Consider the following 24757-nt stretch of genomic DNA (forward strand, 5'->3'; position numbering starts at 1 on the left):
CTACAAGCCTGGACCAGGATCAGGTCATGCTGACTTTGAAAAGAATGAGAGTTCTGTGATCTCAGTGGCAAACAAGTAATGTGAAACTAGCACATGAGATGGAGTGATGGGATGTGCAGGAAAAACCTGAATGAGAGATGTGTTTCTTATTTAAGTGCTTCATTATGTTTTGTGGTGTTCTTTTTGTGTTGTTTTGTTTTAATATATTTAGTTGTTTGTTTTTTTTCCTTTAAAAAGACCCATCGTTCAAAGAATTAGAGCACAAGAGTACCGAGTCCTCTGGATGAAAACATAAACTCTGCACAGTATCCTCTCTTTCTTTCATGCTGTTATGCACTTCGAAATGGGTTTGACTATTCAGGCTAAATTGGTCCTGTCAGGATATGAAAAGAAGCGATGTTCTGTACAGCATTCTATTATATTTGCAGTTGTTATGTAACCACTCAGACAATCCAATGAAGCTAGTAAACAAAACAAGGAATTCTGCCCAGACCTTTGCTATTTTTCCCGAAGTTAAAAGCCTAAAAGTTTACTTCAACAAATTGCTTTTATTACCACTTATCTTTAGTTTTTTCAGATCTACGTTACCAACAACTCATTTGTAGCAAAGAAAATCTTTAACTTGGGGAAATCATTTCGAAGTATATTTCAGTGTTTAGTGATTAAGAGATGAAAAGTAGCTTTATGGACTCAAACAAAGGTAGGAGACAGGACAGGATCCCCTGGAGTCTAGGCCCAGGGAGTGGTGCAGGATTGCTCAATGAAAGGGCTCAGACTGTGAACATCCATGGGGATGAGGTGGAGAAGAGGGGGAGGGAAGGGTCATATAATGCTAGTTATGCAAGCTAGAAATACATGATTGCAATTGTATTTAAAGCAGAGGGACTAAATGACTCAGCCAGAAAGATTACCATTCATCTAAGAGCGAAGATATTGGAATCGTTTTTGAAAGGATTCTTACAGCAGGAATAATATTCAGCCAAAAACGAGTAAAGACAGAAAGCAAGTGAACAGATACTAAAGCTAAAGCTTCACTTGAATTTCAAACATAATGGTCAAACGCATGAGGAGCTCAGTGTGCGCACTATCTTAAGAAAACACATTTAGAAAGAAAAAAACACAAGTAAACAACATCACTAATTTGACATGTGCAATTACAAAAAACAAGTGTGAGAAAACATCAAATCAAACAAGATGCAGTGCAATGAGCTCTCTTTGTCCCCACAAAACTCAGCAACGTATCTGTGGAAACAATTTCCCAATGAGAAAATAATGATAATGCAGATTTAAACACAGATTCCTGTCATCTCCTGCTGACAGTCTGACGGAGAATTATCCTTTAACTATCAGAAAGAACATGCATTTAAAGTGATGACTGGATGTCTTAAGACAGAGCGACGAAAACTCTATTTAAGTGAAAATTTCAAAAGTGATTTCTGTGACTGTCACTGACTATCATATGTAATCCTTAACATGGGCTGCTTATGTGATGACTACAGAAAATCCACTGCTTTTATTTTATGTGGAAATCTTGTGTCGCAAGTGCCAAAGACTCATCCTTTGATCTGTTATTGAGGTGAAATTCAGACCGATATCAACTAATTAAGAATCTTGATCAATAAATCCTTCTTCAGGTGGCCATAAAGTCCTCTGTGGCACATACAACATAATTACCTGTTGACATGTCTCTAATAAAATGCTAATGTTCCAGGAAGCCTGTGCATTCAAATTTACAACATAAAAAAAAACCAAACCACACTACATAAATAACATTCCCCCTCCACAGAACCACGTTTCCATAGCTCTGTCACAAGAACTCCACAACTCTGCTAACTTTTAATGGCTGGAAATAGTTGCGGTCAAGGATCCCTGTATAACACCTACAAAGAGATCTGGAACAGCTTGACCTTTCTCACTCTGAGCCAACACTGATTTTCACGTTTTACAGTATCAAGGCCACGGCTGCTAATTTATACCGCCATGACAAAGCTCATCGTTGGAAAATTTATTGCAGCTTTTCATTTTTTGTTCCGGAAGTGAGGCATGAGACGTGCATTGTTACCGTTATATTACACCAGCGATGCCGTTACTACTGTTGGGTAATTGTGGATGACACACTGCTGAACTATGGAAGCAGATAGATCAACTATAAAGATAAAAAAAAGTTTCCTTAAGTTTCTATCTTAAGGAAACTGAGCAGGAGCATTTTATTGTCTTTATTGTCTTCTGTAGTTGTAAAGTGTGAACGATGGTGCCATAATTTCAGTTACGAGATTAATAAGTGTGTAGCACTACTATTGCTCGTGTTACGAGTTTCAGTGACCGTATTTAAATGCTTACACTTTATTGAGGCAGTAATTTTGTTTTGTTTGAAAAGAAAATGCCTTTATCAGACCTTAAGATGGTCAGTTTTCCAGTTAGATTCACATTCTCCTTCTTCATATTCTTCATGCTCCAACTGCTCAGTTTATATGGCTCTGCTCTCAAACATGAAAGCCATACCAAATATCCAGCAGTGCATAAACACACACACCTTAATGACCTCATTCTTATCTCATGCAAATACTCACATTGCAACATTTTCCAGTACCTTATGTTAATTTTCAGCCTGGCATGAGGAGCCTTTTAGAGTTGACACAAAGTGTGTCTTATTTCAGAGCTGGATTCTGGTAAAAGGTGAGTCTTTCTTAATATCGTGCAATGATTTACTTATTTATCCTTCTTTTTATTTTCCGGTTGAAGATTTCCTCTAGGGTTCCCGAAATGAAGAAAACATTTGAAGAGCTGGCATCAAAGCATATCATTGTCAACTTAACTGTGTTTGCACATTAACCACGTTTCATTTTTTTATTCTAGTCCTGATGCAAATGATTAAAACTGACAAAGCAGAGAGGCAGAAGAAGCAATTAAGTAATTCACACAGCAAAGAGGGGAAATATATTGCATTTTAGAATATACTTCCTGTGCAGGAGCCCAATCTAAAAACAAGTGGTGAGATCAAAAAGCAGCAGGCACAAAACTCCCAAACAAAAGCTAGAACCACAAGAAATTCAACAGGCATCCAGCACCACGACTCTCCTCACAAGGACATTTACCGCAGTGTCTTCATATGGTGACTAGGTGTCCCTCTTTATGTGGGGACACACTGAATTGGCATCCCTCCTACATTGTGATTTACATCAACATGTGAGTCTCACAAGAAACATGAGGACATTCACTGATCTGTCAATGCAGCCCCAATAATCACACACATGATTATTTTACAGAACACGAGCTGAAGTAGTACTTTCACAAAAACAGTTATACCCTAAAATCAAACTCTAGCTTTCATGTAGCGTTGCTTGCTTTCTAACATAATTTGGTGTATTTGTCTTTACAAAACAAATGTCAGATTTGTACAGTGACTATTTGTTTTCTTTCTTTTCTTTGTAGGGATCTGTTCATCCTATTCTCAAACCTGAAATATGGACACGAGGAACATCTGAGTCCCCAAAGTCATTATGATCTGTCGCTGTGAAGGAGACAGCCACAGAACAGACAGCCTCTTTATAACTCACTCCCTCTCTTTATTGCTGTATTTCCCCATACGCTATCTCACTGAGTACACAATGCAATAGGTGGCCATTTCTCAGCTCTACAGATAAGAACAGCATGCACGTCACTCTTCCAACAGATCTGCATCCTCTGAAAGCAGGAGGAGTCAACAAGAGCACATAGGACAGAGTTCACAGCCTGCTCGCCAACCTTCCCACAGGGTTAACAACTGTTCAGCCAAACGCAACAATGCTGTAGGTTACTGCTTTTCCGAGCAACACATGACTTTACTAATAAAATTTCATCACTTCTGCCCACAAATTCATTGCTTCAACATTTAGGTCTTCCTTTCAACAATTCAGCATCAATAATGACCCTATGGTAATGTCAAAGTTTGAAATAAATCAACTGAATGGGAACATCTGTCATTGTTTGATAGAAAATCCAGTAACTTATTAACAAGATGGAGCTAGTAAGTCTGGGTGTGGACAACATAACCTAGGTAAACTTCACCTAGAAGTCAGCTAAGTTTTGTTTGTGGTGACAGAAAAACAGTCTGGTTCCCATTTCTATATAAGGAAGCAGTTTAATTCCCCTCATAGGTAATAAGGGGGAAATGAGAAGTATCACCCTCCCCTGAGGTAAAGTTAAAGGTTATTCTCATCTGAAGCACACAGTGCCTCGAATCCATTTACTTCCACAGTAGTCTGTCATCAATAACACACAGATGTTTGTAACCCAGTCAAAGTAAGTATAGTTTTGAATGTCCGTGGCATTTAAAACAATCCGTGCCATGTCATTTAAGCTGTCACGGAAAGTGACAAATGTGGACGAGCAGAAGTAAAAGGATTCTTCAATTGTCCACAAAACACGATTTACATTTACTGCTGCTTTTCCTTTTTTTTTTTCTGTCATATATGCTCACCAGCTACTTTGTTAGGTACACCTGTTCAACTTCTTGTTACCTCAAATGTGTAATCAGCCAATCACACGGCAGCAGCTGAGTGGATTTAGGCATATAGCCATGGTCAACACAACCTGCCGAAGTTCAAAGCAAGCAACAAAATGGAAAAGAAAGGTCATAAAAGTGACTTTGATGTTGTTGTTACCTGATGGAATGGTCTGTGTATTTGAGAAATTGACGATATTTTGGGGATTTACCCAAACAAACATTTCTACGGTTTATAGAGAAGGGTCCAAAAAATAAAATGTCCAGCAAGCGGCAGTTCTCTAGTTGAAAACACTTTGTTGATGTCAGACAAGAATGGCCCGACCATTTTAAGCTGTTAGTAAGGTAAAAGTAACTAAAACATTAAAACCAACATATGCAGAAGAGCATCTCTAAACACACCACATTTTGAACCTTAAAGTAGATGGGCTCCAGCATCAGACCACATGGGTGCCACTCCCGTCAGCTAAGAACAGATAGCCGAGGCTGTGGTTTCCACAGGCTCACCAAAACTGAACAACAGAAGACTGGAAAAATGTTGGCTGGTCTGTTGTTTCTCAACCTGATGCAGGATTTGGATTAAAAGGTCAGAATGTTGCATAAACATGAAAACCTGCGTTCCATCATGAATGGACTGTGATACCATCATGTCAACCTGGACCAACATCTCAGATTAAAGCTGCACCTTGTTGAATCTATACCACAAAGAATTAAAGAAGTTCTGAAGGCAAAAGTGGGTCCAACCTGGTACTGGGGTGAGTGTGGCTCAGGTGTTAGAGCAGATCCGCTACTGAGTGGAAGGTTCGTGGTTCAATTCCAGTCTGCATTCCAAACATCCTTGGGCAAGATACTAACCCCAAGTTGCCCTCCGATGTGTTCATCGGGGTGTGAATGTGTGTGAATATTTATTAGTTTGCACTTGAGTTTAGAAGTGCTTGTGTGAATGGGGCATGTTGTATACAGCGTTTCGAGTACTCCGGGAGAGTAGAAAAGTGCTACATAAGAATCAGTCCATTTACTGGCAACCTGTGTCCCGTGAGTGTATGTACACCAGTGTATCGAATGTAATCTGATTCATCTTTCATTAACAAATAGCAAACTAATCTTCCCATTAGGCCTCCTTAGGAACTCACTGGTTACAAATCTGTTTCCTGAACACAATTTAATTCAATTTTATTTATGTAGTCCCAAGTCACAACAACAGTGGCCTCAAGGTGCTTTATATTGTAAAGACACTACAATAATAAAGAGAAAAGCCCAACAATCAGATGACCCCTTATGAACAAGTATTTTGTTGACAGTGGAAAGGAAAAACTCCCCTTCAACAGGAAGAAACCTTTGTCACCTGATCCAGCCTTAATTATTATATGCTTTGTCAAAAATGACAATCATATAATCACAAACACATGATCTATCAAACTCATTTTAGAGTCTGTGCTGTTTATGCAACTCCCGCCCCACCCCTTCCAAAGAAATGAGTTATTTAAAGAACTGCTTGCTGTCACTAGATGGTGATGTCTATCTTTCTATCTAGCGTTAGTAAGCCTCTTATAAATTATACTACACTAATGTGCCAAGATCTTCATTATGAGTAACTACACATTTGATAAGAACTTTGAAACAAATCAGTTTTCTTGGTAACAATTTTTATTATTTTTCTCCTACTGTCAGTTCTTAATTCGTTGGACAATCAGCCTCGCGAAATGTGTCACATGAACTTGAAAGAACATAAAAGTGAAAGATATCAGCTGCAAACATCTGGCTGTTATAAAAAAAAAAAAAAAAAAAAGGGTAGCAAAATTAATTTTATACAGGGGTAACAATTCAGTAATGTGTAGTGTTTCGTACATTTTTTGTAAACAAGAACACCGAAACAATATGGCAAAAATAAGATGTGAGGGCGAGAGGAGGTTGAACTTAAGAGACTGAACACTGGTTGGCAAGAGACATTTACAGAAACAGCATCTTAATGGGTCACATGTACAAATGTCATGTACACAAATGTTTTAAAACAGTCGCACAGAATCATGACGTTTTTCTACACACAACAGCATTTCTGCTACATACGTCACACCGTCACTCCTTTTGTCCCTGGATTACTGTGATATGAGGTATACGTGAGGCAAATTCTTGCCTCAACATGGCAACATATTATTTCAGATATTACAGCATTGCATTCAGTCTGCCATGTTTGATGATTGCTTAAATGAGGCCATTAGGGCACAAAGGGGTTCAGCGACTCGGTCAGCAAAGTGATATAATTTCCAGCATTCGGGGCCAGTCGTTTCTATGGAAGACAGCGCAGTTATTGTTATGTTGTTGTCTTTACATAAAGTACATTTTCAAACCAGCGAGAAATTACATTAAACATTTACGAGACAATATTTTGTTGCTGTACTTCTAAGGAATAGGCACCCAATTTCTAACAGGACAAACAGGCTTGGTACTGCCAGCACAAGCAAAAGCTCTAAATGTATACAACACATTTCTCTATGTGTATACATGTTTCTGAGCTGAAGAAATACTTGATCACTATCACATTTTGTCATTAAAGTCAATATGAAAGCAAAGCTGATAAACTCGAGTAACAAGTCAAACTAAAACTAGGGGGTTTGAATTACATTTACATTATCCCAATTAAATATTAGCATTTCTAACCCCTCCCTAAAAACAGGAGGAGAAAGATCAAATCCCGGTTTTCCCATATCAACCCTCCCCTCATCCCATATGCTCAGCCCCAAGAACCCCCATCTGCATACAACATGTCTGATGTTTGAGCTTCCTTGATCCGACGTGGTACTTTACTCAATGTAAGAAATCGGTTCAAAGTGCTAATTGAAATAAGAGGAAGAACAGAAGAGGAAAAGGGGAAGGCCATTCTATCGCTGTCCAACAGCAACCTCTATTGGCCAAAGAAAAGCCTTAACATCATTTTTGTTCTCCAAAAATACACCAAGGACAACATTTGACCCCTGAACCAGCCCCCTTTCTTCCTCAATTTGGACTGGAAGATGCCCAGAATGATTAAAACTGTTCTTTTACATAATATATATTTTTATAAATATATATATATAGATATATGTATTTATATATGGCCCTTATTGAAGCAAACATGAGTTTCACATTGACATTAAAGTACCATAATCTCTATATAGCCAAGTAGAAAGTGTTCTCAGTGTTCAAGTGAGCTGGCAGCAGTCAGTTTATGTCACACTCATTCAACAAGTAATAAAACATAAGAAATATCATCTTTGAAGTCGCAAATTTACACTTCTGAAAAGAGTGCTCACTGCACCTCGTAAGCCTCTCCTTTCTCACTTTTTCCTGAGTAATACTTTAACCTTGTAACAGACAAACACATGTTTTATTTTGTTTTGTTTTTTTTGCTAGTTTTATTCTGGGCTAATCCCTGCCATCGTGGTTATTTCTATGTTGTAAAGTTGATTGCTCAAACACTTCAGCTCGTTGAAAAAGAAATACGTCTGGCTCTTACCCTACACTTACTGAAAAAGTTCATAATTAATGACCAAACCTAATGTCACTAATGTGACCAGAATAAACAGTAAAGTACATATTTAACTTAAAATTACAGATACTTAAAAAAAAAATAATAAAAAACTTGCATTTGCAGGAAGCCTTCCAGGCTCATTGCAGGAAGAGGAGTGGGCACAAAGACAAAGCATCAGTATAATTAAAATATAGATGTCACTTAAAAAAATAACAATAATAATAATAAAATAGGAGCACTGAAAAATTAAAATAAGGACATCAACTTTAACAACAGAGCATTTACTCGTTCTCAGGCTCTCATCTGTAGCTTTGGCTTGTCGGAGTTTTGGAACCTGTACTTACTGGCTCATTGACATCAGATAACAAACTACTATACCCTGAGAATTCAGACACAGGTGTCCGTATCCTGTGATCCACCTCCCTGCCAGAGTCAGTGCCGTAAGACAAGCCTCTGCCATCTGACTTAAACTGGGAGCCAAAGGCCTGGGCAAAGTTTTCAATCTGGTAGGAAGGCTTAGAGGAGTCCAGAGAGGCCAGATCCTGCGAGGGGGCCAGAGGGTAGGCTGCCGCTGTACCATTTTTGACAGGCGGGTGGTCCTTCTGGCTACTCAGGTCAGATGGGCTGATCTGGTAGGATGAAGGGGGAGTGGAGGAGTGCTGTTTCTCCATCTGTTCGGTGAGCTCCTGAGAAGGGGTGAGCTGCTGGTGTGTGGAGGCCTCCAGGCTGCCCAGGTGGAAGCTGTGCTGTGGTGAGGAGCCTGTCAGCATCGCAAAGTGAGACTTTGGCACAGAGGAGGACAGCGAAGGCAGCGACTGGCCAAACCCGCACTCCAGTGGGGACGTAGTGTAGATGTTCTTGTCAGCGTAGATGGGATTTCCTGGGTGGGAACCAGTGAAGGGTCCTGAGGCAGGAGGTCCCAGAGGGAAGCCTGCACTGTGGCTGGTGCGCTCCAAAGCTTGCAGCAAGAAGCGGGAGTATTCGTGCATCATCACAGTCTTGTCTCCTGATGGGCTGGGTGTGTTGGTGTTGTGGCTGATGTCAGCACCATCAGATGTGGTAGGGTTCAGTGCCACATGTTGGTCATTGATGTCAAAGTGAACATCCTGGTGTGAGTTATCAGGTTTCTGGGCATAATGGTCCAGCAGACTCTGCAACACTTCATCGGGGATCCCTGACTTGTCAAGACTAAGAGAAGCATCGCTGTCCATTACACCAGAAATGCCACCCTGGATTACAGAAGGCTGGGAAGACAAGTGGATGCTTACATCATACTCAGTGCTAGATCCTCCAGCTACAGGAGGTCCCGAGGCGTTTGCATTGTTTGCTGCTTGAAGGTAGCGACGCTTCTTCAGAAACTGCATGGCGTCATCGTAATTGCTGCTGGCGGGTCCGACTTTAGCCCCATTACCCTGCAGGAGCCCAAGGCCATCCATACCCCCACCCTGCTCCAACGTACCTGCTTTGACCTGTCCCAGACCTGCTTTATCCAAGCCCTTACGATTGGCCTTTTTGAATGCCATCTTTGGAGCTTGGCCGTTGTGGCCTTGTTGCATTCTAGGGTCTGGCTCAGTAGAGGAAGAAACCGCTTGATTCTCCAGTGAGTATTCATGGATAGTATAGCCTCCAGATACAGCCCCATGCATGTGGGATGCCCTCAACCCCCCTCCATCTCCCTTCTTCTTTTTGCGCTCCCCTCCCTCTCCAGAATTTTTAGACCTTCCCCTCTTCCTACCGCCACTCCCAGCATTTCCCTGAGTGATCCCATAGCTGCCATTACCCATTTCTACACAACTCAAGTCCATCATCCCAGGATCCAGCCCCTTCTTTATGGCTTCTCCACAGGTTCGCTTGTGCTTAAGCAGTCGGTCTGTCCGAGAAAAATACTGAAACAACACGAGTTGCATTTAAAAATGACTCAACTTATTTTAAAATAACAACAGTACCAATAAACCCTTTTGATGGATAGCAAAGAGGAGGCTTTAATTAGTTCACAAACCTGTTGGCAGGTCTCACATCTGTACGGCTTTTCTCCACTGTGCGTCCTTTTGTGTCTTTCCATGTGGTATTTCTGAATAAACCGCATGTTGCACTGGTCACAGCTAAATGGCTTCTCTCCTGTTACACAAAAACAGCCACTCTATAGGTTAGTCATCCTTTAGTGTGGTAAAAAACACATAATGACTCTTGAGTTTGCATTAGGCCCCTGGGTCATATGATTAGTTGTCATAAATTACTCACCACTGTGGATTTTCTCGTGTCGCTGGAGAAGGTACTTCTGAATGAAACTCATGTTGCACTGAGTGCATCTAAAGGGTCTTTCACCTGAAATAAGATCACATGATCACTGTGATGTTATAATAACTCATGTGATATAGTTCTTTAAAGCAGGATATACACATAACACGTACCCATGCACAACTTACGCAACTGAGGACAGTATTTACAAGCCGTCTGTGTGTCATAAAGGTGTTTATTCAACTTTGGCAGTCTGGCAGCTTGAACAAATACCTGGCTCACTCAACACAAAATGTGTGTGTGTGGGTGTGTCACTGCTATTGCAACACACGGCACTGGATTTCAGAGGTGCTTACCATACCTTATTCTCTCAATTTTGCCTCTTAGATTAAAGCCCATTGTTTTAAGGAGGAGAGAAAGAAAAACTTCTTCTCTAACTTTTCTTTTTATAAAAGGCATGTATGAGGTCTGTTTATTAAAAAGGAAGCAGCGCACAAAAATCAAAAGACCATTCTCAATTTAAATTTATTCAAGTATGACAAATCTCAACTTAAAAATCCTCTTCCTGAAAATACAGAGTGACTTTCAGCACACCTGCCACTTTTAGAAAGTGCTGTGGAAGTCCTGATCTGACCTCTTGTACTTATGCCTCTGCAATCTCCACTAGTGTACCCCCATTAAGCCAAAACACTAAATGTGAATTTCATTTTCAAGGAAGGAGGAAAATTTGGAGAATCAGCTGGATGTTTGTGCAGGTCAAAAACTTCTGCGCTTTAGACCCACCTCATGTTGGTACACACAATCCATGATACGGACACAATTAAGTGACACAAAGTGGACGGATGGGGAGATATGTAAGGTACACCTTAGTGTGTAGTAGAACTCTGCATTGTCAGCCTTACCTCTGTAGATTAACTCACGAAGCAAAAATCCCATTAATGACATAATGCTTATGGTATGCTCCTCATCAAATGTGCCACCTTAAAGCTTGGACTCCTCAACAGAAAACTCCTAAAATCTGCCCCTTCTGCACTTGGCACTTCAGGGATGATCTTCCACATCAAATTCTACAATAGAAATTTGGGTTTTCTCTCTGTACACCCCAAAGGAGATCTGGCACATTAACACTAGCTCCTGGCCTGCTCTTTTAATCAATTTTCTATCGTCTATGACGATACATTTATCACACCACAGCTAAACATTCAGACAAAGAGCAAACAAAGGAAATAAAACATTTCTCAGACAAGGTCTGGAGGAGCCAAATTATATTTTACTTGATAACGAGACAGAAAGATTAACCAGCATGTGCACTTATGCACACATACAGGGATTTTATTTTTATTTACAGGAACTTCAATCAGCAAATGGATTAAGCTTTATTGTAACCAGAAACTGTAATACAAAACCTTAAAAGAAGATGGATTTAATTTAGAAGTGGCAGCTAGTGCGATCATGTGCCCTTGTAAGCAGCAAACAACACATTTACAATTAAGCTTAATTATAGAAAAAAGGCATGGGTTCCCCTATGATGAGTAGTGACAAAAGGCTGTACAGGTAGAGGATAGGCCTCGCATCATATTTGTGTTTGCCTTTCACGAACAAAGAGCATCTAAAACAACCTGAATGTTAGGATAGCAGTGAAGCTCATGGCCTGGGATAACCTCTATTAAATGAAGCAAATTCAATAGATTTGATTAATCCAAAGCACTTAGTAAATACTGGACAAAGAACTATTTGAAGATAATATTACAGTAGAAAAGCAATAAGCTACGATGCATGGGCCAATGCAGCATCTGCCAAATGACATCATCATTTCCTTCCTTGTATTTATTGTGCTAACCACTGATAACCCACAAGGAAATGCACAGAGCAGAAAAATCTAAGCACTGTGGTGAAATCGACACACTACAATACCTGTGTGAATGAGAACGTGTCTGCGTAGATGATAGGAGCTTCTGAAGGATGCATTGCAATGTTCACACATGTGAGGCCTGGATCCTGGAGACAGGTTACCTCCATCTGCATCCAGCATCACTGACTGCTATAGAACAATACAAGAGAGAGGGGGATGGGTAACAATTAGCCATCTTTCTCTAGATACATTCTCTACAGAATGTATCTAAAATATCACTGTCTGAAAAATATTGCACTTTTTTGCAATTGGTAAAATCTTCTAACTCAAAATGCATAATCTATTTTTTCAACATTAAACTCAACTTGCACTTAAAGCTCCATGTAACTCGCAACAGAATTGAAATGAAACAGATGTTTGTAAATACATTGAAATCTCTGGTCCAGTAACAAAACTGTATTAAATGTAAAGTGATTGTATTACTTCACTTTGTATTGCTTTGATTAAAATTGATTGAAATAGACAAAATACTTTGTGCCAATCATTTTTTTTATGCACCCCCCCCCCAACATTCTTTTTTTTTTGTTTCTGCCAAAAGCAAATTAGCACACTTGTATGTTCTTTGTGATAATTATTGATGTGATGAGGACTAACTAAAATATGGTTGCATTCAGTTTTATAAATACAAGACAAACCTTTGCGTCACTTCTCTTCTTTCTTGGTTTACCCTCCTGTCCATCACCATTTGACCTTCGACCTTTTTTCCCAGTGGGCTCCTTTTCTAACTGACTTGGCAGCTGTGAGGATGACAATAGGAGAGGGAGAGGGCCGTGAGAGCGAGCCATGACAAGAAAAATCACTTGATTGAAGGTTAAAGGCCTGCAGTCTCAAACTATCACGCAAACAGATCCACGTTTGCTGCTCATGCAAACAAACAAAACGCTTGGACAATCTCTTGTAATTGTCTCTTGGAAAGTGATTGCGCAAGATGTGGTTCTAGCGGGCAGAATTTATTGTTCTTTTATGGTTTAGCAGCCTCTAACTCACCACTTTTCATCTACTATTCTTACGAAACTGCACACTTTGCAAACTAAACATTCAAAATGACAACTTCTTAGTAAACTTCCCTGCAACGAATGGCATTAATTCAGAGAACAGGAAAATGAGTGCCTTTTCTTCTATTTGTTTGCCTTCCTGCCCTGCAATTTCTTTCCCAGTAAGCACACTACTCTCCTCACTGCCATATGGAGGCTGATGGGACAAATGTGGGTGCACCTGCTGTTTTCAAATCAGCCCAGTCTTTAGGTCAATCTGGGGAAAGTCCAACCAAAATAAAAAGGGTCCAATTTTGTCTAGACTATGGAGTATTTAAAAGACAACATTTTGTAGGCATTGATTTATTACCAGAAAAGGAAAAAAACATCTGGTAAAATGTAAATATTTTTCACTATCTTATGATAATTATTAAGCAATTTCTTTCTTTTTTTTTTTTTTTTTAAGTATTACATTTATAAAACACTCTTTTATTGCAACTTGCTATGAAAATCTGTGGATTCTAAAGGCTCCCAATGTTGTGTAACAAAAAATGTTAAACATCAATTTTAAATGAATGCTGCTCAATGAAGACAATAATTGGCTGTTTTTCCATAAACAACACTGGCGAACTCTGACGGCTTGCTATTGTTAGGAGAACATGGATGTGTATATTTGTATCTGAATGAACACAAAGGAGATCTGAAATGAAGCACGTGCTCAAACAAGACAGCTGTGTCCTCGCCACGACGTTCTCATTCATGCTGAGGCTGGATGACGTCACCCTTCTAACCAGAAAGAGAAACTACTTTGCATTTCATGCCGTCAATAGATTTAACGCCATATAACTAGTTTCCGTCAGGCTCTTCCACCTCAGGTTTTTCAGCTTATGACGTGCTTGACAACACAGCAGCGCTACTTGGGGATCAGACTATCCAAGACCCAAAAACACACTCATGATCAAATGCATATTACCAATTTTCTCTAATGTACGTTCCCAATATTATATTATTTACTCATCAAAACCACATGAGGCCATCTTATGATTAGAGCACAAACAATTAAGGATTTTATGCTCAATTTCTTTGTTATATATGGTGTAAAATTCAATATTTCTAAATGTTATTGCAAATCTTTGTTTTGGTACATTCGGGGGTAATAAATTCAGAAAATAACGCAAGTGATTGTTCTCTTGTTTTGTCCAGCGAAGGCTCAAAAATGCTTCAAGAAAAACCATTGATCACTTTAATAAATTAAATGACTTTTTAAAATATTTGTATCTATAACCTGATAATGGGAAGAAATTCAACTTTTAAAAAAATCATACACATGTATGACTCACAAAACTGCTAGAAATGAATCACAGTCTGCAATCCTCTCAGAAATACTTACACTGCCCATGTTGAGATCGTGCACCAATAAATCTTGGTTGTTACCAACATTCACCTCCAGCAGCTCTGTGCTCTTTACCAGGCCACCAGGGTAGAGAGGCAAGCGATAATCGTGCTCTGTCAGCTTCTCCTGCTTGATACCTATAGTGTGAACATAGTCTCCCACACCTGCACATCCCAGGCTGCCAGCCTGGTTGTCCATGGTGCAATCAGGGGAGTCACGCTCCTTCTTCAGGATCATTTCTTGAGGTGGAAGGTCCTGCATTACGGAATGGGCAGCCAGCCGTGTGAAGCTGGTGACAGGTGGGAGATGGCTGAACATAATCATGCCTGCTCCAAAACTGGAGTCCATGCTCCCATTGCAGCGCAGGAATTCATTCCCTAGTTTGTCTTGAATGATGCTCATGGTGAAGGCTGGCGGGCAGGAAAACTATGTGGTGAAAATCAATGTGATCCTGTGAGGAAAAGAATGACAGCAAGACTATAATATTACATAATCACAATAAACTTTAAAGGATAACTATAACTAGCTATCAGGATGTGAGGACATACAAATAATAGTCAATAGACAACAGTTATGGAGCCGGTTAAGCTTAGCCTACAGGAATCGGTGTCACGGTCTCTGATCTCACAACTAGACGCTTAGTCGGATTAAAGTGACGATTTGTGGGTCAACAAAAGGCTACAGTCTCGAACAATGACAAGTGCAAATAAGCTGGTGGTACACTGTGCAAAATTCTTTTCCCAATTACTGTGTGCATGCTCGATATTTTACAGGACAAAAAGGTGACAGCCAGAGCTGTTCTGGCCACAACATGAGAAGAGGGGACAGGATTGAACTTGTATGTTAATCTGTTTGATGGTGCTGTCTGACCCAGTCATCCTATTTGAATGAGCTTATCTGCCAACGAGAGCTCACACGGGCTGTATTAGAAAGGCTGATGGTGTAATTACGTGGCTGCTACATAAACAACAGCAACCAAGGGGAACAGATCAGAGCACATGCTAGTATGCCAGTTTTGATCATAGTGAGGATAATGCATGAACACAGGACCCGTTTATTATCTGACCCACCGTGTACTAGACCACAAAGCAAGTTCCATCACAGAGAGCTCCAGGTAGTATTTCCAGTTTCTGAAACCAGAATGGGATGTTTACATCTAACACATAACCAAGATATTAGTGTGCATGTAAACATACTCAGGCTGGAGCCAAATGCACGCATCTGAACAAGATCAGGAGTTAAAACGTCATTATTTACATCCAAATCTAATTTTATCAATATTTGCTAAGATGTCTGTTTACATTATGATTCCCAGGATAATAATACAACCGGACAAAACTACAATTATATGTTGAACATGTCTCTCACCACTCCGCGAGTGCTTTCTGCCTGCAGCCTCTTGGGGTACGCTAGCAGAAATAACCAACTCAGCTAGCAAAAATCCAACTTTGTAAATAAAATAAATAAATAAGTAAATAAAACTTAGTCGAAGTACTTAACTATGGGTTTTTTTTTAATGCGCTAAAGCAGATAAACTGTGTGCTCCCATATGGACATTTAGGAAAACTACCGTTCGTCTTCTATGAAATTAGCTCCCTGGCTAACCATCTGGCTAACGACTCTTGCGGGGCCCTTCTTTGTGATGCAGGAGCAGGCAATAATTAATATCGCCATGCAATAACAGCAAGCAGATTTACGATGAGAAAAACGCCGAATGATGCGAATACGAACGGGAAAACGACTGTAATACGAAGAGAGACACTTCTTTCAAAGCATCTGAACCAAGTTAGTTAAGTACTTTTTCTTAACGCTGGGTTTGAATATTTGAATTAGAGGCAGGTATCACCACAGAGGTACACACAAGCCAAACTAAATCTGTGAGGTGGAGAAATGATCAAGGACAAAAGCTGTTTTGAGTGGGAACATGAAATAAATGACTACAACTTACATCGTGTGCTATTATTGAGGGGCTTCTTTAAATGTTGGCTTTGTTTCCCGGACAGTTAACCGATTGTAAACGATGGGAGCGACAACACGGGCATGACCCATAACAAACGGCCCACACAACCCCAGCGAACAATGATGCTCGCCCGACTAGCCGAGACGGCTAACTTAGCCGCTAACTAGCGGTAACGTTGCTGCGCTCCGCTTTGTTGTCTGTCCCGTACGAGGAGTTCAAACACAGCTCCCGCCGACCCTGTAACCAAAGTTGGATTTTATAAATTTATCTTACCGGTGCAGGACCATGACCCTGCTGCTTTGGCTCGCGTGGTTTACCCTCAGCTGTCCGTTTTTTAATATCTAGAGCCAAAACATTGTTCTCCCGCAGCTGCTGGGTTCTTCCATCTTTGCTCGGCGCGGAGCATTCTGGGTCTCGCAGGCGGACGCGTCCTAAACACAGAAAAAACAAACCACCTCCTATGTTCACGTACAGCCTACCGTACTAGTATTTCGGTTTTCACTTTCACATCACTCATTGTCTTAAAAAACAACAACCTTCAAAATAAACCTTATTAGTTTTTGAGAATCCGCTATAATTAATGTATTTTATGCAAAGTATCAAACAGACACCATTTCAACTTCTGTATAAGCCTTTGTTTTAACACCTTTAAATTCTGAAGGTATTACAAAATAGCCAGATAGGACAGAAGAATATAGATTGGTAAAGTGCCACAGTTACCAAAAACAGTTCAGAGTAATGTTTTCAAAAGCAAGTAGAAAATCTACTGGAGTTTTCTTTCTAAAAAAGCACTAAATAAATAAGTAATTGCAAAATATGTGTTCAGAACAAATGCTAAAGCATCGACTGTAAGCAAGAGTACTGACTTCAGACTGCCATTAGGGTATGTAAAAATACATGGTGTGAAGTAACCTATACACAGTTAAATGCACTAAGATAAATAGCAGCCCTTTCTTAAAATTTCAAACCAGTAGACTGTGATTACACAATAGGACTCTCCTTACAGCAGAATACTGTTATACAGTATATTAATATCTAGTAAACAAAATCTTAAACACTACTCTCTCAGTACCTTAAGTAGGTACAGAATTTGACATATGACATGTAGTGGAGTGACATTAAGTAGTAGGTAGAGGAACAAGTGCGTCAGTACATATCAATAAATATTCTACCTCAGTTTCTGAAAATATTGAGCACTAAAGTGGAAAAGTGGTAGAACACCCATCAGTTTTCAACTTTTGTTTTCAATAAATCTTCCTTAGGTTCACATATCGGAGGCTGCTCTTTCACACAGCGAGTCTCAGATGCTCAGCTCAGCGTTTTAAAGGGACCATGACAGATGTTCTTGGAAGCTCTCAGACCTGCTGGATGAATGATTTTGTATACATCTAAAAGGACATCAGAGTTTGTCCTCGCACCCTCTGCTCCTAATTGCCTTCACTAATGAACCAATTAATTCAGAGAGTGAGGTACAATGAAAATGCAGAGAGTGGAGAAATGCAAAAAAGGTCAGGGAATGGATTTTTGATGTCTGATCTTTACATATATCAAAATTGACAACCCACACGGCTGACAGTGATATCTTTGAAATCACTCTCATCTCAGAGTGTTTAAATATGCATGGCGTTGATGTCGGCCTGATGAGCCCAGTCTAGTAGAAAAATAGTCATTAGAATTTGAGAATTTGCATTTGTTTCAAACCAGATAATTAAATGAATAATAAATTAATCTGATTATTTAAGCATACGGTGTTAAGTAGTGACAACCATATGATTAAAGCACAAAAAATAAAAATAAAAGAATTATGGGGGCAATGCAAAAATTATAAATACAATGGTCAGATATACTGTTAGGTATATTGAAGGTTGTCCCAAATCAAACTGCCTTGGATTTATAACTTCATAATAAGTTTAACATTAATTTATGTTTCATTCTAAAAAATTTTGAACTATTCCTTTAAACTATACTTCACTCTAGTCTGCTTAGATTTGCCATAAAGTGTCATTAACCCCAAAACAAAAGGTATGTAAACACATCTAAAATGGTCCGCACAAGCTTGCAGACAGTGAGGAGACACCCTGGAACTATATGGTGTACATACAAAGTCATGTTTTGAATCTTCAATGTCAGTCTAAGCTAATGTTTGGAAACATCAATGTATGGCTCAACTTTCCCTCAGTGTCTACTATCAGCTGAGTGTTTGGGACATTAGGGTCAGAGACATTAGGACTCCTGTTCAATGAATGCCCTCGTTGTGGAGGAGACACAAGAGTGAGCGTGTCTGAACCTGAAGAAGGGTGGAACACGAGAAAAAAAACAACCAATCTGACATTTTCATCTCAGGCAATTTGTGTATCTTATGACACAGATGGTTAGCACTTCTAACTGCTCATTAATAATTCATCCTGTGCTGCACGTCTTTGTTTCCTTCTTTCTCTGCAGCATGTACCTCAGCCCTGAACACATATGCACACAGTCTGGATGTTATCGCCAATATCGCCTCTATTCTAATGATGGAAGCCAAAAAGAAGAAGAAGTGCAGAGCTAAGGGCCAAGGTTTGGAGATTTCCTTTGTTGTGCTGATTTCAATTCCTCTCACTGGGAAAGCCCGATGCCTTCACATAACAGATGGCGATCCTGGCTGTCTGCACTCTAATCCTCCATTGTCACGAGGGTCACAGCTGTATATGAATTCACCCTATTGAAACAAGTCCCTCATTAGTTAATCTGTGCAGCTGGTATATTATATATTGATTTTAAAAGAGATATATTTGCTCATTTGAAACAAATCAGAAAACACTATCAATACTAAACCCACACTATTATGTGTTACAGACTCCAGTATATATTTATGCTTGTTAAGATAAAGATTTTAACCAGCCAATCCTAGCAGACGGATATAATATAAAACCCATAATTTCTATTTCTATCTATTATGATCTATCTATCCTGAGTTTTCCCGACCAGGGTGGAGATGTATGATCACATGACAAGTTTACTGTGAAATTAATTCCCAAGAATCTAAAACTGTCCGTCTCAGCTTCACCGTCTTTGCCTTTTATCGATTGCCTGTTTAGTTTTGTTGATGTTAAGCAGCATCACACAGAAAGATCACTGATGATGATGATGCTTTCTGCAAACTTCCCAGTGTTCTCTCCATGTCTGGGCATGCAGTCATTGATGTGCAGCGTGAACAGGAGGTAACTGAGCACCTAAACCGCGGGGGCTGTTGAGTGGGGAAGATGTGATTGCCAACCCAAAGTGTGTGCGGTCTGTTTGTAAGGAAGACCAATAACCAATTCCAGGGAATAGCACTCAAGCTCAGAATGCTAATCAGTGTGGCAGCATTGAATATAGAGCTGAGAGCAACAGCTTTCTAATGTAGGTGTTGTTATTTTCAAGGTGTACTAGGACAGCTCAGCTCAGCAGATGCAGAGGCTGCCTGGGGATGGTCACCAAGAGGCATCTTTGTTACCTTAATAGAGACTGGTGCTGGCTGCTTTCTTTTAATTTTCATTCTTAACATTAAGCTGAGTAAAACATTTGCTGCCAGTAGCATCTCATTAATCACAGCAAGTGCTATCAATCTTTTCATTTAACTCGCAGCACAAATATGAGCAAGCAAACATTTTGTTTTACGATAAACATTTGCTTAGCACAACATTATCAGGCAGGGCCATAATAACTTATTTTCAAAGGCTCCGTGTTGACTGGAGCCATTTAAAGTTGTTTCAAAAGCTTTTTTCTGAATCACCCAGAACAGCTGCTCCTTTCAACAGTGCGAGTCAGCACAGCGCTACTTTTAACTGATCATAAATGAGCCATTCTCTTTTTGTTTTTTGTTTTTCATCTCGTCAGAAATCTGTTTGAAGGAGTTTCTATTGTCCTGGTTTGTTCATGTGCTTTGATATAAAGATAAAATGCAACACCTGTGACGTGTACAAACTTTTCTCACTTTTAGTTTCCAAGCTAACGTGCTCATAATGAGAATTATTATTATTCTAATAAAAATGTACCTTTCAAAACAAATATCAGTTGGAAAATTGCATTTTAAATTCCATTTTGTTGCATCATGCCAGTTTTATCACCCACAGCTGGGACTGTGGAGCAGGTTTGCCTTTTACTATAACTAAGAGGTGAAACACTTTAACATACCAGGCAATTTAATGTCTACAAGAATTTGTCTTTATCACAAGAAATATTTCAGAGTGTTCCAGAAGTACTCCCAAGTGCTTTTGATAACTGCTCTTTTGTTCATCCTGGTCTGCCTTCTCTCTCATCCCTTTCTTGCATTTGTGACCTGAAGATAGTGCAGAGTCGTCTTTTTCTGTGTTCAAATGATTAAGCTTTCAGTTTGCCATTAATTCTCCTCAAATTCTGTTAGATTTTTCCATTAGGAGGAATCTCAGCATAATATAAAGCAGACTCTAACACTGCACAATAGTCACTCTGAGTAAAAATGCTGAAGAACTGACACTGCAAATGAAATTCTTGATGTGGTGAATATAAAGCCTTTATCATTATGGCTCACTTCACAGAACAGCACAAATCTATAGGCATGTCTTAAAACACAACAGCCTGGATTATGTGCAGTTTCATGCCTGTAAATTCAGACAACATTCAGTCATCGTATTTGACCGTACAAATTTCAGTACTTACTTCAACATTTGTGAACAGAGTGTTTCCTTTAACCTGCACATTTTGCAAAATTTCTTGGATTCGTTTCTGTCATTATGTGATTTTTGTCAAAATTGGGTACATCCTGTTTGTTGTTCATTTGCTATGTGCAGCCTGGAATATTGTAATACCTTATCATTTGGTTGTTCGAAAATGCTCCTTAAAACTCCTTAATTGGATCCACAATGCCACAGCGAGAGTACTGACAGGTGCTAGAAAGAGCACTTGTGCATCTCTGAAACTCACTACTCTGGTGTACCTAATATGAGGGATGTAGCTAATTTCCTTTCTGTTAAATGCAAAATTGAATTGAAGTCACTTACAAATTATGTATCTTACTGAGTATCTCAGCGTCCAAATAAAACACTTCTGTGTCAGACTGCAGGCTTACTTGTATTTCAAAACATTTCTAAAAGGAGAATGTGAGGCAGAACCTTCAGGCCCTTCTTCCCAGTTTAAGTTCAGGAGACAGGCACCCTCTCTACTTTTTAAGATTAGCCTTAAAACTTTCCTTTTTGATAAGGTTTATAGTTGGGGCTGGGTCAGGTGACCCTGAACCATCCCTTAGGTGCGGGGATTTTCCGTGATGCACTGAACATTTCTCCGTCACATGGCTGTTTTCACTCTGTGCATGCTGTGCTTTTGTTTGCCATTACTGCATGTCACTAACTTTTGTCTGTTCCTGCTTTGTCTTGATTGTTTATATATCTATGCTCCTTTTCTGTCTTCTCTTCCTTCCTGTTCAAAGGAAATTTTCCTTTCCACAGTAACAAAGTGCTTGGCTCTCTCTAATATTGTAGGATCTTTAACTTGCAACATGAAGTACCCTAAAATTACTTGTGTTTGTCTGTACTATTTATGCTACCGGTGCTATAGAACCAAACTATCGGATATTCTGACTATAACAGATATTAAATAACTATAATATTTAAAATTATGTGTTACAAATTTTTGCCTGTGAGACATGATGCAGTTACTTTGGTCCCCAACTAAGTGCACTTTAACCAGGCATGACGATGTCTTGGAGCAGGGGTGTAAACCGACTTATTTCACCAAAAGAGTAAATAAAGAATGATGTTCAAAGCAAGTATTGGCTGATTTAAAATTGAAAAACAGAAAGTAAAGAATAGCTGTGGGCTGTCTGAAGAGAACAGCGTGATCCTAATTTCATCAGCTTATCTTTTACTTTTCCATGTATATTAGCATCTGGGATAGTAATTTGCATTTCAACATTGCAGACGTTGTTTTATAGGGCAGGGAAAGGTAGAAAAAAAGTGAGTCTATTTGTCAGTATGCTGTGAGGTGAGAATAGTGGGAAGAATTGTCTTGCCTCTCGCCGAGGGCCCTACATCTCTCAAGTTGGGCCATTATCGAGCTGATATTGTGTTTGTCTAAACTTGGCATAATAAAACCCCTCAGCTTTTCTTACCTTTGCTTTCAAAATGAGAGAACTTTTATTGTCACCAAAGGGACAATAGAGGTGCTTTTGACAAACAACAACAAAACAGCAGCCATCAGGTAAACCCGTAGTACAAAAGAACAGATTATAAAAGAAAAATAAAGCTGTAGAAGCTGTTACTTAACAAATAATTTTTTTTTTTTCATTTTTTTTTTTTTCTAAATGACATCAGAAACAGCAGTATGCGACATTACGTGATGGCAGAGCTTCAGTTCATCCTTTGTCATTTTTTTTTTTTTAAATAAATAGGACAGGGGGAATGAATGAGAGAAAGAGGGGGAGAGAAAGAGAGAAAACCAAAGGGGAGAAGAGACTGTGAGAAGGGGGGGGAAGAGAGAGAAAAAAAAACAACAAAAAAAAAAAAACTCCTGGGTCACCTGTATGGAGAAAGAAAAAACAAACAAAAAACAAACAAACAGAGGAGACAGCAAACAACAAAGAGCAACATAATAATAGAGAAAACAAAGCACCATCACAATAAACTAGCTAGTCATAGATATCAATAGTTACTAAATAATAAACGATATTGTGCAGCACGCAAGATAGACAGCGCACAATGTGCTTTGAGGCAGCAGCCAAGAAAGCTGTAGTCCGCGTCTGTGAATACCCGTGTGTACACCTGTGTGCATACCTGTGTGGATCAGCATGCTTGCATTCCAAAGGTTTCTCCATGTAACGATCTGCTAGGGAGTGTGGGGAGCCACAGCCCCGTCCTCCAGGGCATGAAGCAGGTATGGAGGAGATCAAAACTCCAGACATGCAGAGGCCCCCAGAACACAAGAGACCATGGAAGACCAACAGAGGGGCAGCCGCGCCACTGTCCCAGTAAGAGCTGAGGAGAGTCCCAGATGAGGGCTCACTCAGCAGCCGCGGAGCAGAAGCCAGGGGGAGTTGCAGTGACGCGCCCGTGAGCTCCGTCGGCAGCCAGCTGTGCCTGAGTGACCGAGCCCCAGGCCGAGAGGCCGGGGGCACCCCACCTCCGGAGTGGCCCGAGCGAGCCCCAGGCTCCAGGCCCCGATAAGCGGCCGCCAAGGAGTGAGCCGGTGTGTACCCGGACGCCCACCCCCAGACACAAAGAACCACCAACGCACCGACACCTGAGGGAGTCCGCCACTGGCAGGGGAAGTGGTGGTGGGTGGAGATAGGCCTCCAAACCTTGGAGGGCCTGAGATGTCCCCAGAGAGGTGGCGTCTGATACCCAACCTGACATATAGACACAGACATACAGGCACACACAGACACAAACATCCATTCCCACCCTCATGCTCTCATAGGCACTTACTCCACACTCAACCAACATGGAGACAGACATAAAGAGACGCTGTACACACAATCACACTCCCCAAGCGTACTCTACAAACCGGGTCTAGGTACCCTTGCCCCTGGAGGGGGGAATTGCACCCAGACCCAGGTGGTGTTACCCTTTTCCCTGCGGTGGGGAGAGGCAGACCACCCCGACTCCGCAGCAGCAGGGAGGCCCCACACCCCAGACCGCAGTCGGACGGCCTTACTTAACAAATCATTAAAGGGGATTGACTTATACAAAGACAAACAATAGATACAGAACACGTGTTGGGCAAAAATATACTCATGTTACAGTGACAAAGTAATTTCAAATGAGCTAGAACAAGCGCATCTATGCTATCTCAGTCTCTTCTTGAGGTTGTGATGAATGATAACTTGAGCAGTCAGATTTCTGCTCTGAGTACTTGTTTCTACTGATTATGGCTGAACAGAAATCTTTGAACTGTCAGAGCAAGAGCAGGTTGTGCTTTTTTCTATCCAATTTTCTCAAAATAATTGTAGGGCTACACGCCTACATCTACTTGAAAACTTACAATATTTAAAGCAGGATTTCTTGCTGGACGGTTTCCTTAGACTGGATTCATTTTAGCTACTTAAAATTGCACTTTTTGTCTGGTGCCATATATTTTTAAAAATATTTTTTGTTCCGCTGTCATGCCTACCAGAAGCAACAACTAAAAAGTCCACAGGGATCAAAAACCAAAAAAATCAAGTTCCAGAAAAATCAGGCCATTACATCATTTATTGATTAAGTGCTAAAAAATACATTGAAAGAGGAACAAAGTGATTATAGATCTTGTTTTTCAGAGGGCACAGCTCTTTTATATCAGAAATACTCCTACTGGGGT

At 40.1% G+C, this 24757-nt stretch overlaps 1 protein-coding gene across 2 annotated transcripts; it reads right to left on the reverse strand.

The window, feature by feature from the left end:
• Positions 1 to 6112: 6112 nt before the first annotated feature.
• Positions 6113 to 16888, reverse strand: znf281a (zinc finger protein 281a). Of its 2 annotated transcripts, none has more exons than XM_040044510.1 (7): positions 16742 to 16888; positions 14506 to 14959; positions 12777 to 12878; positions 12144 to 12270; positions 10233 to 10316; positions 9991 to 10109; positions 6113 to 9877 (listed from the first exon to the last, which is right to left on the reverse strand). In XM_040044510.1, the coding sequence occupies exons 2-7, from the start codon at positions 14908 to 14910 to the stop codon at positions 8291 to 8293; spliced, it is 2424 nt and encodes an 807-aa protein (XP_039900444.1). In that variant the 5' UTR covers positions 14911 to 14959; positions 16742 to 16888; the 3' UTR covers positions 6113 to 8290. The 2 variants fall into 2 exon arrangements, with proteins under 2 accessions (XP_039900444.1, XP_039900451.1); XM_040044517.1 differs by lacking the exon at positions 16742 to 16888 and adding an exon at positions 15579 to 16700.
• Between the last annotated feature and the right edge of the window lie 7869 nt (positions 16889 to 24757).

Source organism: Simochromis diagramma, unplaced genomic scaffold, assembly GCF_900408965.1.
Source record: "Simochromis diagramma unplaced genomic scaffold, fSimDia1.1 OVJJ01000321.1, whole genome shotgun sequence".
NCBI lineage: Eukaryota > Metazoa > Chordata > Actinopteri > Cichliformes > Cichlidae > Simochromis > Simochromis diagramma.